The sequence below is a fragment of the Leptonychotes weddellii genome, chromosome X, assembly GCF_054177405.1.
Source record: "Leptonychotes weddellii isolate Sample4059 chromosome X, ASM5417740v2, whole genome shotgun sequence".
NCBI lineage: Eukaryota > Metazoa > Chordata > Mammalia > Carnivora > Phocidae > Leptonychotes > Leptonychotes weddellii.
In genome coordinates, this window is record NC_138385.1 from 93,472,190 (window position 1) to 93,488,047 (window position 15,858).

A 15,858-nucleotide genomic window follows, 5' to 3' on the forward strand; every position below is an offset into this window, starting at 1 on the left:
AAAAAAAAAAAAAAAGAATGCAGCAAAGTTTCTCAGCAAAGGAAGTGGAGGGGAGACACGTGACAAGTCCTACTGAAGTTAGAAGACATCATCCGTGGTAAAAATTGCTGCAGCTAACAGTAACAAGTCACAGTGTGCCAGGCACTGCTCTGGGTGCTTTTGATGTTTTCCCTCATTTAATGATCACATTAATCCTGTGAGGGAGGTAGTATTCTTAGGCCTGTTTTTACAGATGAGGAAACTGAGGGGCAGAGGTTAAAGTCACACAGACAGAAGGTGACATTAATCAAGATGTCCTATTTCCAGAGTCCAACCTCTTAGTTACTAATGTTAAAACTCTCATTTAATAAATAAGGCAATGGATATAAACTGTGCTTATGAAAATATTTATAGCTTTAAAAACGTTGTCTTTACTACTGTTTTAAAAATAATGAACTTATTTTTACCATAGGGCACAGAAGCACTAAAACCTTGATACAACCCTGCCAAAAGGGTGAAAGCTGCACAACCACACAGGGTCAGGAGTACTTACTGACTGACCTAAGACCTTTCTGTGACTTCCAGCAATAAACACCAGAGTTGGAATCTGACAGAATGGCCCTATTCTAAATTCGCAATGTTACGGTGATGTACCATTTTATTCCAAGTAGAGAACTTAGTAGTTTCACGAAGTACACATAACCATCCCTCACATCTAGATTCTGGGCAGTCTCTTTGGGCAGCTGAGAGTATCAAGTCTATGTTATTATTTTTTTTAAAAAGGTCCTTACTCCCTAGGCAGATCTTCTGATGAGACTTAATACTCGATATAACTCTCCTTAAATTTTTAATACATATGACGCAAAGAAGATAAAAGGATAAGCAAAGCTGGCACATCATTTTAGCCTCTGACTACCAGTATGTTTTTTTGTGGTAGCATAAAGGGTGTCCCTCCATTTCTTTCCTTTCACCCTGAATGCAAGTCAGGTGGCACAGAGGTGAAAAACATAAGCTTTGGAGTCAGACCCTATGTAGGGCTAGATCCTGGCTCCCCTCTCCCTGCTATGGGCTGCCCAGTGCCAGGCAAGTGCTCTCCCTTTTGGAGGCTGCGGCTTCCTCATCTGTGGAATGGGAGCTGCCCCCACCCCAAAGGCTGACCGTGAGAACCAAGTGAGCCAGCGCACACAAAGTGCTAAACAAAGTGTCTGCTCTGTGATACAATAACAAAAGAGACAGTGAAAGACTGCATTCCTATCAGAAGAATGCAGTGGAAGATATGTGAGATATGAGGCATTTAGTGACCCAGCAGATTTTTTCTTCTTTTACACGATATTTAATATAAATGCTGAACTTGAAATAAACCATTACAAATAATGACAAATCAGTTTCCTTATCAACAATCTCTCTTGAGAAAGCAAGCAAGCTAAAAAGTGTATCCAGAATTCTTTGAAATCTCGAATCTACAATTAGAAAAAAGGAGAGTAAAAACAAATCAAAATACTCACCATGGATCGAATGCTGGTTGTCTTTTTGAGTGGTTGGTTCCAGAACTGCTCTCTGATGGTAGGGAAGAAACTCTGGTTGATACATTATTTTCATGGAAAGAATTGTCTGGACGAGGAGATGGCACTGAATAAAGAAAAAGTCAGTCACTGATGTACTTTTTTGGCTGAAGCAGTTCTTACCTGATTCTACTGCATTTTCTCTCACACAAATAAAACAAACAAGTAAATCAAAACCCTCCTCTGCCTTTTATATAACTTTTGTGTTTTCTGAGAGTGGAGGCATTCCAGGGAACATTCTCCCACCCCCCACTGATCATAACATTAATTTGCAAGGGTCAGTTAACATCAGGCAATATATATTCAAAACACAAATTGACCTGTCAGCTGATTAAATGAAGAACATTGTGGAACATTTAAAAGTATGAACAGGATAGCCCCCCTTCACTGTTTTGGCATTCTTTGAAACTGAGGCTTTCTGACATCATAGATTCAACTATGCAAAATCTATTCTCAGTCTGAAGTGACTCTTAACAATATGTGTGCTAGAATATACTAACTGTGCTTTAAGCCTTACACTTGGGAGGCAGAGTCAATTTTCTATTTTTTAAACTACATTCCAAAGAAATTCAGTTATTTGCAAAAAATACTATTTTTCTTTAAGTTCTCAGTCCAGGAAAGAACAGAAAGACAAACCACAACATATGTGGGTAAGTACCTTCTTGCCCTTTGTTGGGGTGGGGTGGGGGCTGTTACTATCTTTTTTTTTTTTTTTTTTAAAGATTTTATTTATTTGACAGAGAGAGAGACCATAAGCAGGGGAATGGGAGGTGGAGGGAAAGGGAGAAGCAAGCTCCCCGCTAAGCAATGAGCCCAATGTGGGACTCGATCCCAGGACCCCGAGATCATGACCTGAGCTGAAGGCAGGGGCTTAACCGACCGCGCCACCCAGGCGCCCCTGTTACTTTATAAGCTCGATCATAAATAAAAATATATGGCAAATTTCATCACAAAAGGAATATACAGGCTGAATATCAAGATAAATGACACCATTTCACTTGCCTCTTTTTTTTTTTTTTTTAAGATTTTATTTATTTATTTGACAGAGAGATAGACAGAAGAGCACAAGCAGAGGGAATGGCAGAGGGAGAGGGAGAAGCAGGCTCTGCACTGAGCAGGGAGCCCGATGCAGGACTCGATCCCAGGACCCTGAGATCATGACCTGAGCCGAAGGCAGACGCTTAACCATCTGAGCCACCCATGCGCCCTTCACTTGCCTCTTGACGAGTAGGACTAAAAACAGGAAGTATTCTAGAAACATCTGTCATTTCAATGATACCACTAAATCTTCATCCAGTTAGATTTGGAAGAATTACTGAAATGACAGATGTCTCCAGATGTTTCACCTGGTTAAATCTCTTCCTTCTATTTCTGGACTTTCTAAAATAAAAATGTTCTACCTGCTAAACCCTGAAGTGTATTATGAGGAAGATAAATGAGGGGCTTTGCTGACATGAACCAATTCAATTCACTTGCAATCAAAATAAAACTGTCTTTCCTAATTAATCAAAACTTTGTTAACATTTTATATTAAAGTATATACTCCAGACATCTATAGAATAACACAGGTATGATCCATTTTGGAAGTAAAACTTACAGTGACAGAAAAAAAGGGATTTGCTCATATACACTACAATATTTTAGCTAACTTTAATCTGAATTAAAATTTTAGTCCCTTAAGATTATAAAGTGACCAGAGCATGAGAAAAAGCCAAATGCATTAAAAGGCATATTCAATGCCCTATGCTTTTTTCAAATGGGGCTGGGAAGGAACAAGTAGCCTAAATCAATACATATTTAGTCCTAAATAATACTTCTATACATTTATTTAGCTCAGGTTCCTAGTTAAGATGACCAAGCAGCTGTCCGTGTTCTCCCCCAATTCCTGTCCCTTTCCAGCTGTCCCCCCAAATCAAAAGAATAGTGAAAAGCCAAACGATGTGGGTGAGGGCAACTGTAGAAGGTCATGATGACTCTTACAGGCTTTAAGAAGCTGAGCCTCTGAAACATCTAGGACCTTGCCTCTATCCTGGTGGGCTTGCTGTTAGTCTCCCTACCAGGGGCTAGAGCTCTGGAGGGGTTCTCACTCTATTGCTACATAGCTCTTCAAAGGGGATGCCTTTCTCTGTCAACATCTCCTAAATCCATACAGCCTCCAAAGCCTCTGTTTTAGTTGTCAGTTAACCATCGAAGTACATTTCTAAGGCTGTGCAAGTACACTTGAGGATTTTCTTTCATTCAATCAACAAATATTTATGAAACTGTCAGGCAGTACGCTAGTCAATGAAGGTAAAAGAGGAACATATGATCAAGGGCCTTGCAACCTTGTGAGAGAGAAATGCAGACAAAGAATCAATACCATGTAGTCTGTGTCATGTTAGAGCGCTAGACAAGGAACCATGGGTAGAACGGAGAAGAAAACATTTCACTTTAGGTGGAGAGGGAAGACATCGTACTGCAGAGGACTTCAAAGTAGAACCTTAAATGGGACAGAAACAAGCTATCCAAGCAGGGGAGGAGTGTGTTTCAGGAGGGAGGAGCAGCACCTGGAGAGCACGGCAAGGGCCAGGGCATGGAATATCTGGAAAGTCATCTTAGGGAATCCAGATTTTGTTGTGATGTCAATGGGAAACCACCGGAGGACCGTCAGCAGGTGAGAGACAGTAAGGACTGGGGGCAGGCAGTGGGTTGCCTTGCTCTGTTTTTGCCTCGTAGCATTTATTATCTTTTACTGCTCTAATAATTCTTACATTTAGTGTAGTTCTCTCCTCGAGAGAATGTGAGCTCCATGAAGGTGGAGACCTCTGGCTGTCTTGTTCACTGACATGTTCTAAGCTAGACCAGCACCCGGCACACAGGTGACATCAATAAATACCTTAGGCACTTAATTGAATGAATGAGTGGGATGGCCAGGACACAGCTGCAAATGGATCATTCCAGGGACTGGTTTGATCGCAACCTTGGGAAATAGGGAGATCAGCCGGGAGGCTACTCAAAGAACCCAAGTCAGAAGCCATGAGGGCCTAAACTAAGACAGCAGGACCTGAAGCGGAGAGAAGTGTTGGAAGGCAACAGCACAGACAAGAACCGTGCTGACCTGAAGTCAAGGCAGTGAAGTGTAGTGGAGGGCATGGGCTGGAGGTGCAGGGAAGGGGAAGAGAGAGAGGACCCGGGTGGGTGCTCAGGGCTGGGCTCACCTCGGTAGAAACTGCCAACTCTCCTCGGAACAGGGTCATTGTACAGGTGTCTATTTTCTTTGGGGGCAGTGCCATCATCAGAGTGGGGGTCATGATAGGCTCCACCCTGAGACAAGAAAGAGGTTTATAAAAAGTTAACAATAGAGCGATGATGATGTGGCCTATTAACTTAGAATAGTGTGTAACTGATCTAGAATTTACTCCAGGATCTTTTAAAGAGAAAACTCAGAATTATGGCATGAGGAAAACTACTTAACTTCATAAGCCAGTTTAAGTTATTTGCGGGAGATTAGGTATGAAGAAATTTTACAAGATAGGCTGTAATGATGTCACATGACTACTCTTTACAGACAAGTTTTATAGTAAAAGTTAGCAACTTGTGGAGAATTCAGACCTCAGACTTCTGCCTTGCATGGAACGAAGAGGTGCCTTCTCTGGAAGATTCTTTAACAGAAGATCGAGCCACAGTCATCTCTGGAGGGAGCTGTTCTCCAGGCTGGAAGTCAAATTTAAAAGGATTTATAAGAGTGTCCTGTTCCTAGGGATGAAAATCACCTAAATCACCATGGGCTTTATTTGGCATAATTAGTACCTTCACCAGCTAAAATAAAAAAATGTTAGTTGGCTAAAACACAAATTGTCCCATAAAAGAGTGAATCATCTGATGAATGTAAAATAATTCAAACAAATGTCACACAGATGGAAAGTGAAATTCTCATTAAAGTTAAGGCAAGCAGGGAAAGAATTATGCTGAAAATAGTTCAATTAATTATTAAAAACAAAGAAAATTATCTTCCTAATATCTAGATAGTCATGGTTCTGTGCAGCACTCTAAATAGATTCTATTAGTTAATCCAAAATTTCTTTAGCAGATTTTTCCAAAAAGAACTATGCAGATCCAAAATTATTTTTCACTAAGAACTTAAATGGCAGATTCAGATGAAATCAAATGTTCTTTTGATAGATCATGGAAGAGAATCAGTACTCTTAATGATTTGTCTTAAAATTCCCTAACTACTGTAATTTTATGTACTTAAAGTTTTCTTAATCTTCTCTAGGGTAACAGTACTTGTATTTCATTGTACTTTCTAAACCATGATCAGGACAGCACACATCTCAGGAGACACTGCCTATTTCCCTCAAGGAAGTGAAACACAAGCTAAGAGCAGCCTTGGTCCACAATGGTGTTCACTGAGGGGAAAAGTGGCATCTTCTACCCTTGAGGAAAACAAGATTAAGGAACAAAATTACCAAGGCATTAGGAGGACTTAGCTGCATTGCATATCTGCAGAGAGTCATATCTTGAGCCTTACGTGATATATCAAAAACATTTTATTTAAACTTTAAACAGGATTCTGTCTTTGTCTCCCTCACTCCCCAGATGTACTATGAAAGAATATTCTGGGCAGGAAATCATCCTAGGTAGCCTTTCTTCTTCCTAACTTGTGATAAGATCTCATTTGAATTTCAGCACCTGTATACTTCACAAAGCCCTCTAGAAAAGTCTTTTAGAAAACAATGATTTATATCTAACCTAACTCTTAAGTGACAGTGCTAGTTCAGTCCCCTTCCTCTTGAAGGTGGCCAGAATATTTTGTAGGACAGTGATTCTCATCATTTACTCATGGCTTTAGTCAATGTCATCTTTGTGCCTTTAAACTTGTACTATCTTGCAGCTTGGAACTGTACCTCCCGAACTGGACTTAAAATTCTGTAACAGTTGGGTCTGTGCTTAGCCCACAGTAACCATTTATAATTAGATTATCTCCACAATGTTCACAGTCTTTTTTCTGGAACTCTGAGAACCAGTCCATTTGTCTTTTCTCCAAGTTCAGCTTTTTATTTTTCTTACATCTCCTCTATTTACCCTACGCTGCATGCTAGCATGCTTTACCTGGTTTTGACATCCATCTAATGTCAAAGAGCAACTAAAGGTCTTGCTCTGAGCTAGGATGTAGAGAGAAGCTTTGGATGGCTAAAGAATGAGGATGTGTTCAGTATTTACTGAATGTCTATGGGCAGCTGCCAGGCTCTAGAGATCTTTCTAGGCCCTAGAGGTTCTCTCTTCTCTAGAGGGACTCCTCCAACCACTGTTCTGACTCCAATCATTGCATCTCCCGCCATGTGCCATCTCCTCCATCTGCAAGTATGCATCTCCCACTCCTCCTCTTACCTGGGTACCAGTCTTTCCAACCTCATAAAGGACAGCTCTGCTTAGGGGCCTAGGGTCACTTCAGCCTCAACAGGTCAGCATGATACAGTGCAAAGAATGCTGGCCTAGGGACCTAGACACTGTCCCATGATCCCAGCTCCACCTTGGACTAGTTGGGTAAAACTTGGGCAACCCACCTAACTTCTTAGATCCTTAGCACACTCATCTATGAAATGAAGGGGTTGAATTAGGTAACTTCAAAAGTCCTTTCTCCTACTCTGAAAAGGAGTTCCTAGGAAAGAAGCCTGAAGGCTTCCTTTTTCCTGTCTTCAATCTTTCAATTCACATATCCTGCTCTTTGTACTTCTGAGGAGTCTTTAAGACCCACTATTTCTGTTTTCCCACCAGCACTAAGGGTAGAACATTCCCCCCTCCCCTCATGCTTGATTTACTCCAAAAGCAACCTCAAATCTTGCATTTTTCACTTGGGCAACGAGGAACAAGTTGCAATCCCCACAGCACACCATGCTGTTTAATGTCTCTATTAGCCTCCTCCTCTTTTCTGCCCTCCTTTCCAGCCTTTCTTAAGGTCAACTCCACTTTCTCCCCCTAGTTAAGCCCCAGAAATCTCTTCTCAGACGCCACCTCCCCAGGGAACCTTCCACAACCCCTGCCTGGACTGGGCCATGCCTCTCTGTCTATGGCACACTTGCCTCTAGCGCGGCGTGGGCACAACAGCCTCACGGTATTGCCATGACCGATCCCTGGCAAGTGGGCCCCAACATGCACTCCAAGAGTATAGGGGTCATACCTTTTTCATCTTTCTCAGGAGAGCCCACCATGGTGCCTCATTCAGTAAATACTGAACACATCCTCATTCTTTAGCCATCCAAAGCTTCTCTCTACATCCTAGCTCAGAGCAAGACCTTTAGTTGCTCCCAAAGCCATTTCTAACTGCTCCTATTCATGATCTTTCCCTGTTCTCAACTCCTATTTATAGCCAGTGCCATAGTAATTTGCTTCTTAATTATTTCATTGTTATCATGTATAATTTAATGTTCCCTGAGAGAAGATAAGTTTGTCAAGGGCAAGAACCCTACCTCAGACTCTTTTGAGTGTCTGAGAACACCTAGCATAGAGAGAATGTTAAAGGTCTAGAAAACAGTCCCCACCATCACAGAAGCAGCAACAATTAAAATGTGTTTGACACTCTGCCAGGCACGGGGCACGGTGCTTTATACACCATGTTGAAACCTTACGACACGACTCAGATGAGGAATCTGAGGCAAAGAGAGATTATATCACTTCCCCAGATTTACATCATTTGAAGCAGACTACAGAACTGGGACACAAACCCAGGTCCGCCTGGTTTCCCAACCTGAGCTCTTAGCTGCTTTGCTACACCAACTGGTCCGTTACTGACAATCTCCACCCCATCTTCAGCACCCATCTTGCTAAACCTCCCATTACATATTCCATCCATATTTTCTGGAGTTCTGACACAGAACTGTCTGGTGAATCTATTTTCATATCCTCGAAAAGGGGAGTACTTTCCCTACATGAAATTCTTCTCTCCTTCTGACACTGGCTTATCTCCACCCTCATTTCGTTGATGCAGATGAATGTTTCATAGAATGAAAATGTAATTTAAAAAACGTGTTCTGTTGTAGGACTGCTACTTCTTTTAAACAGGTTACTGTCAGCAGTTCTAGAGTTTGAAAAATCAGTAAGACGGAGGAAGCATGAGGATAAAAACAATGCCTTGAGATTTAAAAACAATCCAAAAGACTGTAAATTAACATTTATTTTGGCCTGAAGTTAAATTTACCTATAGTTCTAGATAAATTAGAAATTTTTCAATTCAGTGAAAATATCGAGTAAGGTATAAGTAAAAGTGTCTGATTTAAACAAACGTGGTCTGGAAAGATTAGAGAAAATCTCTACAAATCACACTAAATTTTGAGAAAATTAAAAACTATCCCGTACAACCAATGAACTTCGTACTAAATCAAAATAGGATTCTCTCAACAAAATACGCCAGAAAGGAACACTTAAGAAGCAGATTTCTAAAAACAAATTTTTTTTGAATTCTCCTGAGTACTCAACAGTGGGCCTTAAATAATTAATTTTTTTTAACAGATAGTCCTTCAAGTATTGCTTCCCTAAATGCATTCTATCAAAAAAGCACAACCTCCTACAGTAGAGAAAACTGCAGATTGACTCTATTCACACCCCTGCACCACCTTCCCATGATGAGCCAACAGATCTAGTCAAGGTCCAGTCTGTACCTGAGGTGATAAGAGCTGCAGGCTGTTGGCCCTGGCCGCCATTCCTTGCCCTACGCTCAAGCTTCCGTCCAAGCCTTTGGCTCTCACTTTGTCCCGGGTCACATACATGGAATGCCTATGTGGACGCTGCTGGGAAGAGAAGGGGCTAGTGTAGCCCAGCCCATAAGAAAAGGATTCATGAGGTGCAGACAGAGAATGGGAATGGCTGCTGTCCATGTGCTCAGGCAGCTTCAACTCCTCCATCGTTTTAGAATGCCTGGTTGTGGTTCGGCGTGAGTCAAGAGTGCCTTCACTTCGATTATTTCTCCCCGAGGGGCTGAGCAAAGTTCTCGTGTCACTGTGCCTGGTGGGCGTTGGGCTGGTGGGAGAGTTCAAGTCCAAGCAGCTGGATGGGAAGTACCTGCTGGTATTGGACTCTGCAATTTGGGCCCTAGCTTCAGAAAGGTTGCTCACAGACTTGGAGTCACTCAACGCCCCGTGGCTTTTGGCCTTGGTCCTGTAGGAGGGACTCCTAGAGGACTGTGGAATAGTGTCAATGTAGCTATGCCGACTCTGCTTTTCAGTGGGCTGCAGTGTCCCAGCTTTGCTCTGAGAGCTTTCCATAAATGAGTGCCGGTTCTGCTGAGATCTGCTGCTTGACTTGAGGTACTTTGTGCCTGGGCCTTCCGAAGGCTTTGGGTCAATATTAAAATCAAACTCTGTCTTTGACTTGGCTTCTTTTGGGCTGAGAAGATGTGGTATGTTATTGTTGGTAAGATCTTTGCTGGTAGACCCAGGTTGGCTGCTTGCTTGGTAGGTTTTGGTGTGCATGGGACTAAGAGTAGCTCCAGCAAGATTTCCGTTTAGGAAGCTTTCGTTGGCAGGAAGACCTTCGTCAGCCCGGGGCAGACCCACACTTAGGTTCTGGATGTCCTTGCTGTTGGATCTGTGGTGAGACTGCAAAGCAGCACTTTTGCTGCCTTGGTTTCTATGTTAAAAACAAAAGAAGGATATCAGTTTCCTTCAATAGCAGACACACAAAAAGTACTGTTTAAAAAAAATACACACACGCACACACCCTTAAAACACCTCAAAGACTAAAAACATTTAATTTGCTCAAACACATGCCAACAAATGACAAGTAACCACAAAAAGTAAGCCGGTTAGATCAAGTCACTCTGCAACAAAGCAATGGTCCTGACGAAATGATTTTGACATCCTTAAATGTTCAACTAATTTGTTGCCAACACGGTTTCTAACTGATAATCTGGGAAAACATGTTTTTGCTATGCTGGTGCTCACATGAGTGCTTGTTATAGAATGTCTGATAAGAAGAAGAGAGCTAAGCTATAACAAACTCCTTATAACTCTTTGAATGCTTGAATTTCAGAGGTAACATGTGGACTTGAACGTCATGATATTCCTTGAACTTCCCTTTTATTTGTAAAACTCACTGCCTGCTTCAGAGATACATACTCACAGCATACACAGACACCAGTATCCTTTTGTCTTTAGTCTGTATCGTCAAAGAATGAGAGTTCTTGCAATATACTCAAAAAACGAAAATGACACTCTACAACCAAACGTAAACTTTGTTGGAAAACATGATGATCAATGTTTATGTTTTAGAGAAGTGGCAATACTTTTAGGGTACTTCAGGTACCTCCTCGTACCCTAAACAGTAATGTGTCTCTAACTTGATCACAGGGATCTAGAGAGTTAATTTCTCTCCAGAAGACATAATTTATTCTCTTCTTCATCATCTCACACGTCATTATTCCAAACCAACTAAGGCCTTCTTTAAGATTTAAAGCTTCATTTCCTACCTGGCTTAAAATACAAAATACAAATCCAGAGGAAAACCTTGTCCTCTAATGGAAAGCTAAAATTGACCTCACAGCAAGGTCAGTTTGTTCAACTGCAACTATTTAAAGGACCAAATTATAGTTTGAGATAGGAGAACGCTTTTAAGTGAAAAATAATTTACACAATTCCCTTTTTATTATGCATTCAGAAAATTCTGCTGCAAATATTTCTATTGCTAAAGATGGTTTGACATGGGGAGGTTTGTTCCCATCACACACTAACTGGAAGAACAGTCACATTTTTTTGTCTGTATAATGGTAATCTGTGAAACTATTCCTTCTCATTTTCCCTAAGAACCCATTGCTCAGGCATCAAAGGTAAGGGCTCTTTTCCCGTCCTCCTACCCTTCAGAGTGTTAAAAAAAGTATCTGATAACAAGCAAGCCTGTAACAGTTGTGGAAGGCCTCATCTCCTAAATGTACTCACTAATCTCTCCTGGTTCAGTCACAATTGCAGCATCAAATAAGGTCCCTTAAATATGACTTAACTAAATAAATAGCAGGTCCTAGACCTAGAAAGAAATTACAAAGAAACAAGAGTTTCGGGACGCCTGGGTGGCTCAGTCAGTTAAGTGTCGGAGTCTTGATCTTGGATCAGGCCGTGGCCCCAGGATTGTGAGATCGAGCCCCATGTGGGGCTCTGCGCTCAGCAGGGAGTCTACCTCTCTCCCTCTCCCCTCTCCTCCACTTGCGTGCGCTCTCTAAATAAATGAATGATAAATAAAAAAAAATTTTTTAAATAAAAAAGAAACAAAAGTTTCACCTTCTGTTAAATGATGTCAACTGACTCTATCCCCAGGATCAATAAAGGGCAGTCATCATATCCTAAGGCATCAGGTTGGTTTTTTTTCTGTTTTTTTTTTTTTTTTTTTTTTTAAAGATTTTATTTATTTGACAGAGAGAGCGAGAGAGCACAAGCAGGGGGAGCAGTAGAAGGAGAGGGAGAAGCAGGCTTCCCGCTGAGCAAGGAGCCCGGTGCGGGGCTTGATCCCAGGACCCTGGGATCATGACCTGAGCCGAAGGCAGACGCTTAACCGACTGAGCCACCCAGACGCCCCTGTTTGTTTGTTTTTTAAAGAGAGAGAGAGCACACTGGCGAGATGGCAGTGGAGAAGGGGCAGAGGGAGAGGATCTTAAGCAGACTCTGCACTGAGCACGGAGTGGAGCTCGATACCAGGACCCTGAGATCATGACCTGAGCCAAAATCAAAAGCCGGAGGCTTAACTGACTGAGCCACCCAGGTGCCCTAAAGACATCAGGTTTTAAGCCATCCGAGTCATTTGTCAATTTATATCTCGATAACTAAAATATCTAAGCAACTTTTCAAAAACCCAAACAACAATATGCAAATAGTCTAACCCATAAATAGATCTACGTGTGCTGGTTATCTCCCATTTACCCAACCCCCAATCTGTTCTCCATTTTGCTCTGCCCCGCTCAGGGCCTCAGGAGTCTAATGCTGCATACAGCATCACCCGGGATCCCTTGCCACCTAACTCCCAGTTGTACTTAGCAGTGCAAGGGGCCGGGGGCTGTCTTCCCTACTCTTTCTCAGCATGCACCCTAACTCGGGTCACAGCTGTGTCTGTCCAGATTATAGCTCTGATGGGGTGGATCCTCCTGCCTGGTTCCCCTGGGCTCTCATATTCCTACTTCCTCCCCTTTCTCCTTCAGGTCTAGAGAGGGTAATAGCAGAGATAACACACACAGATATTGTGTAATGCCCGAAGCTCCAAAGAAAACCAGAAAAGGATAGAGAAGAGTGAAGACAGCTGCTAAAGCTTTTGAAACTATTGGAAAACACTGATCTCAAAGTAGAGCACAAACCTACATGTTAGGAAGAACAAATTCATAGCAATGTAAGATACAGTTTCTAATGTGAAAAGGGAGGTTATAATGTTAAGGTAGAAACATTTATCAAAGAGTCAGGTTTCCCATAAAAGTACAAAGAGCCTAAACCCCTAATCTGAACACTTCTTAGTATAATTTGAAGCCATTGAGCTTTGTACATAATTCTTAAGTAGAAAGGGCATCAAGTTGTCTTCAAATTGGAGTTCTGCCAAAGCACAACAATAAAAAACTGCTCCGAAAATTCCATAGATCTCTTTGGCACACAACTGTAAGGAATCTGTGTTAAACTGCCAAGCACTCAAGAGGATTTTATATATAAACCCTTCTGAAATGGCTGGCAGGACAGATAGTTAATCTCTTTAGTTAAAATAACTTTCCAAAGTAAACATCAAAGATGCAAAGCTACATTTTTATGGAGAAGGATGGCAAAGCAGAACTGGTGAGAGGGCAGGGCAGGCTGAAACACCATCCCACCACGTCCAAGGTCAGGAGAACCTCAGGACAGTCTGAAGGAGACTCAGGCAGGGCAAGGTAATGCCAAGAGTCCACTGCCTCTTCTACAGAGACATGAACTTGGACAATAGAAGACACGGTGTGCGAATGTGTCTCAGGGCAGCGATCATGCCGTGAACACCTCTACAATAGTGCTGGGAAGTCCGAGTTAGCCATGGTCTGTGTAGTTAGTGTCCCCAACAAGAAGGGATTCCATAGAGGAAATATGAACCATAGACATGTGTAGAGAAAAGGACATTTCCACAGACATGTAAACTGAGCTGAGATCATTCCTAAAGAAACCACTTAGGACTTTTTCTTTTAAAATTCTACACAGGGGGCGCCTGGGTGGCTCAGTTGGTTAAGCGACTGCCTTCGGCTCAGGTCATGATCCTGGGGTCCCGGGATCGAGTCCCGCATCGGGCTCCCTGCTCGGCAGGGAGTCTGCTTCTCCCTCTGACCCTCCCCCCTCTCATGTACTCTCTCTCTCTCATTCTCGCTCTCTCAAATAAATAAATAAATCTTTAAAAAAAATAAAATAAAATAAAATTCTACACAGTGTTAAGACCTAAAAACAAAACCTTCCAGAGATTTTATTTACTTATTTCTATTCTTGTCTACTTCAAAAGATGATTTGGGCAGACTCCTTGAAGACCCATGTAAGCTATAGCCTTATCACCACACACATCCTCCTTGACAGATTCCTAAAGAAGGTTCCCAGGGAGAGCCTCAGATCCCCATCGGGGATCTCTCAAGCCAAGTCATTAGAGGACAAACACACAGGCCCCCTTTCATGATATGGGTTATTACCACTAATCACTACAGCACGAAGCAAAAACTTATCATCAGTCTACTGAACTTTATATCCTTGGGATCCTTTTCCTTTGCAAATGTAAACTAGAGGAGTCAAGTGATAATTAAGGTAGAAGGGAGACAAAAGTACCCGAACTGTGAGTGATCCCAGATAAGACAGAGGCATAATGTGAACTTCCTAAATGGAAAGGAGTAACTACATGATGACTATTATTCCTTAGTATACTAAAATCTCATGGAAACAGATAACAAAGTGAACACAAACTTGGTTAAGCAGAATTTGAATCTGCTCACAGGCCTCCCTGGGGGAAAAAAAAAAGAAACAAAAAAAAAAACCCAAACAAATAAAACAATCCAGGTAAGAATGGTCTATAAGATGTGAGGGAAACAATAACCAAAACCAAACATTTAAAAGAGTAAAGAGCAGTAAAACACAATCACACCATCGCAGTTAGGCAGAGAAAACATAGGATAAATGGTTATTGCCAATTTATGGATATGTTCACAGATCTTCAAAAAGTACCAGGTCTTGGGCTTTCAAAATTCCAATAGATTAATAACAATTATTCTATGTGGAGAGAAAATTGCGGTGAAAGGAGAAAAAATTTATATTCAAAAAGCTTCATATTAAGAATTATCATTTTCTGTTTCTCTTCTAATATAGATGAGCGAAACAACTTACTAATCCCAGAGTCTGAGCAACACCAGATGACAAGACCAGCTTCTTGGTAGAGGAGGGAAGACAGCCCCTCAGCCCAGAAATAGAGGTTTTTTGTTTTTTTTTTAAGATTATGCTAAAAATTTTTATTTTAAGAAGCACCAATTTTAATCACTATCTACCAAACTGACTTTACTATTTCCATATTCTTATTCTTATGAAAAACTAACTTCTCAACTCAATGATTAAAAGAACAACAGGGGCGCCTGGGTGGCTCAGTCGTTAAGCATCTGCCTTCGGCTCAGGTCATGATCCCTGCGTCCTGGGATTGAGCCCCACATTGGGCTCCCTGCTCGGCAGGAAGCCTGCTTCTCCCTCTCCCACTCCCTCTGCTTGTGTTCCCTCTCTCGCTGTGTCTCTCTCTGTTAAATAAATAAATTAATTAAATAAAAATAAAAATAAAAGAACAACAAAAACCTAAGAGCCTTCTAACAGAGCCAAACCTACTTGGTTCAGTTGCAAAGATTGTCCTAGGTGGCTTCCTACCCACTTGTGTTTGACATCCTCTTCTCCCTCCAGAAATCCCCTTGCCCTCACCCACCCTTTTGCCTCCAAGAATCACACCTGGGCCCCATTTACACAGAATCTTCTAGTTTGTGAGTCTGGAAACACCCTTAGTTGCTAACCTATGCTACCTTTCCCAGGAAATGCATAGGTTTCCATAATATACTTGTTAAAGATAAGAAAGTCTTTAAGACCCACACAACTCTTTAATTGTGGTTCTGAATCATGTAATAAGCATAAGAAAGATATTTTTGAATAAAGAGGGCTTTCCTTCTTTTCTCTAATTGCATCATTTAAGCAGCCACCTCCTCCACCTACTTGTAAGACCAACACTGCATCTGTATTTCCTTAAAAGGGAATATTTACCTATTAGACAAAGTGCTGCTTTCCACGTGGTAAGGTTTTCTTTTTGCTGACCTTGAAGGGGAGCGATCCAAAAGTCTCTGGGTTTGAAATGT

The 15,858-nt window shown here is 41.6% G+C and overlaps 1 protein-coding gene across 1 annotated transcript in view; it reads right to left on the reverse strand.

Moving 5' to 3' along the window:
• The window catches only part of CDKL5 (cyclin dependent kinase like 5), a 133,687-nt gene that overhangs the window by 21,582 nt on the left and 96,247 nt on the right, over positions 1-15,858 (reverse strand). Inside the window, exons 10-14 of the mRNA XM_081807975.1 lie at positions 15,767-15,854; positions 9,179-10,145; positions 5,133-5,234; positions 4,739-4,844; positions 1,485-1,608 (exon numbers count right to left, since the gene is read on the reverse strand). Of these exons, the coding sequence (XP_081664101.1) occupies positions 1,485-1,608; positions 4,739-4,844; positions 5,133-5,234; positions 9,179-10,145; positions 15,767-15,854 (1,387 nt within the window). The remainder of the gene's footprint in view (positions 1-1,484; positions 1,609-4,738; positions 4,845-5,132; positions 5,235-9,178; positions 10,146-15,766; positions 15,855-15,858) is intronic.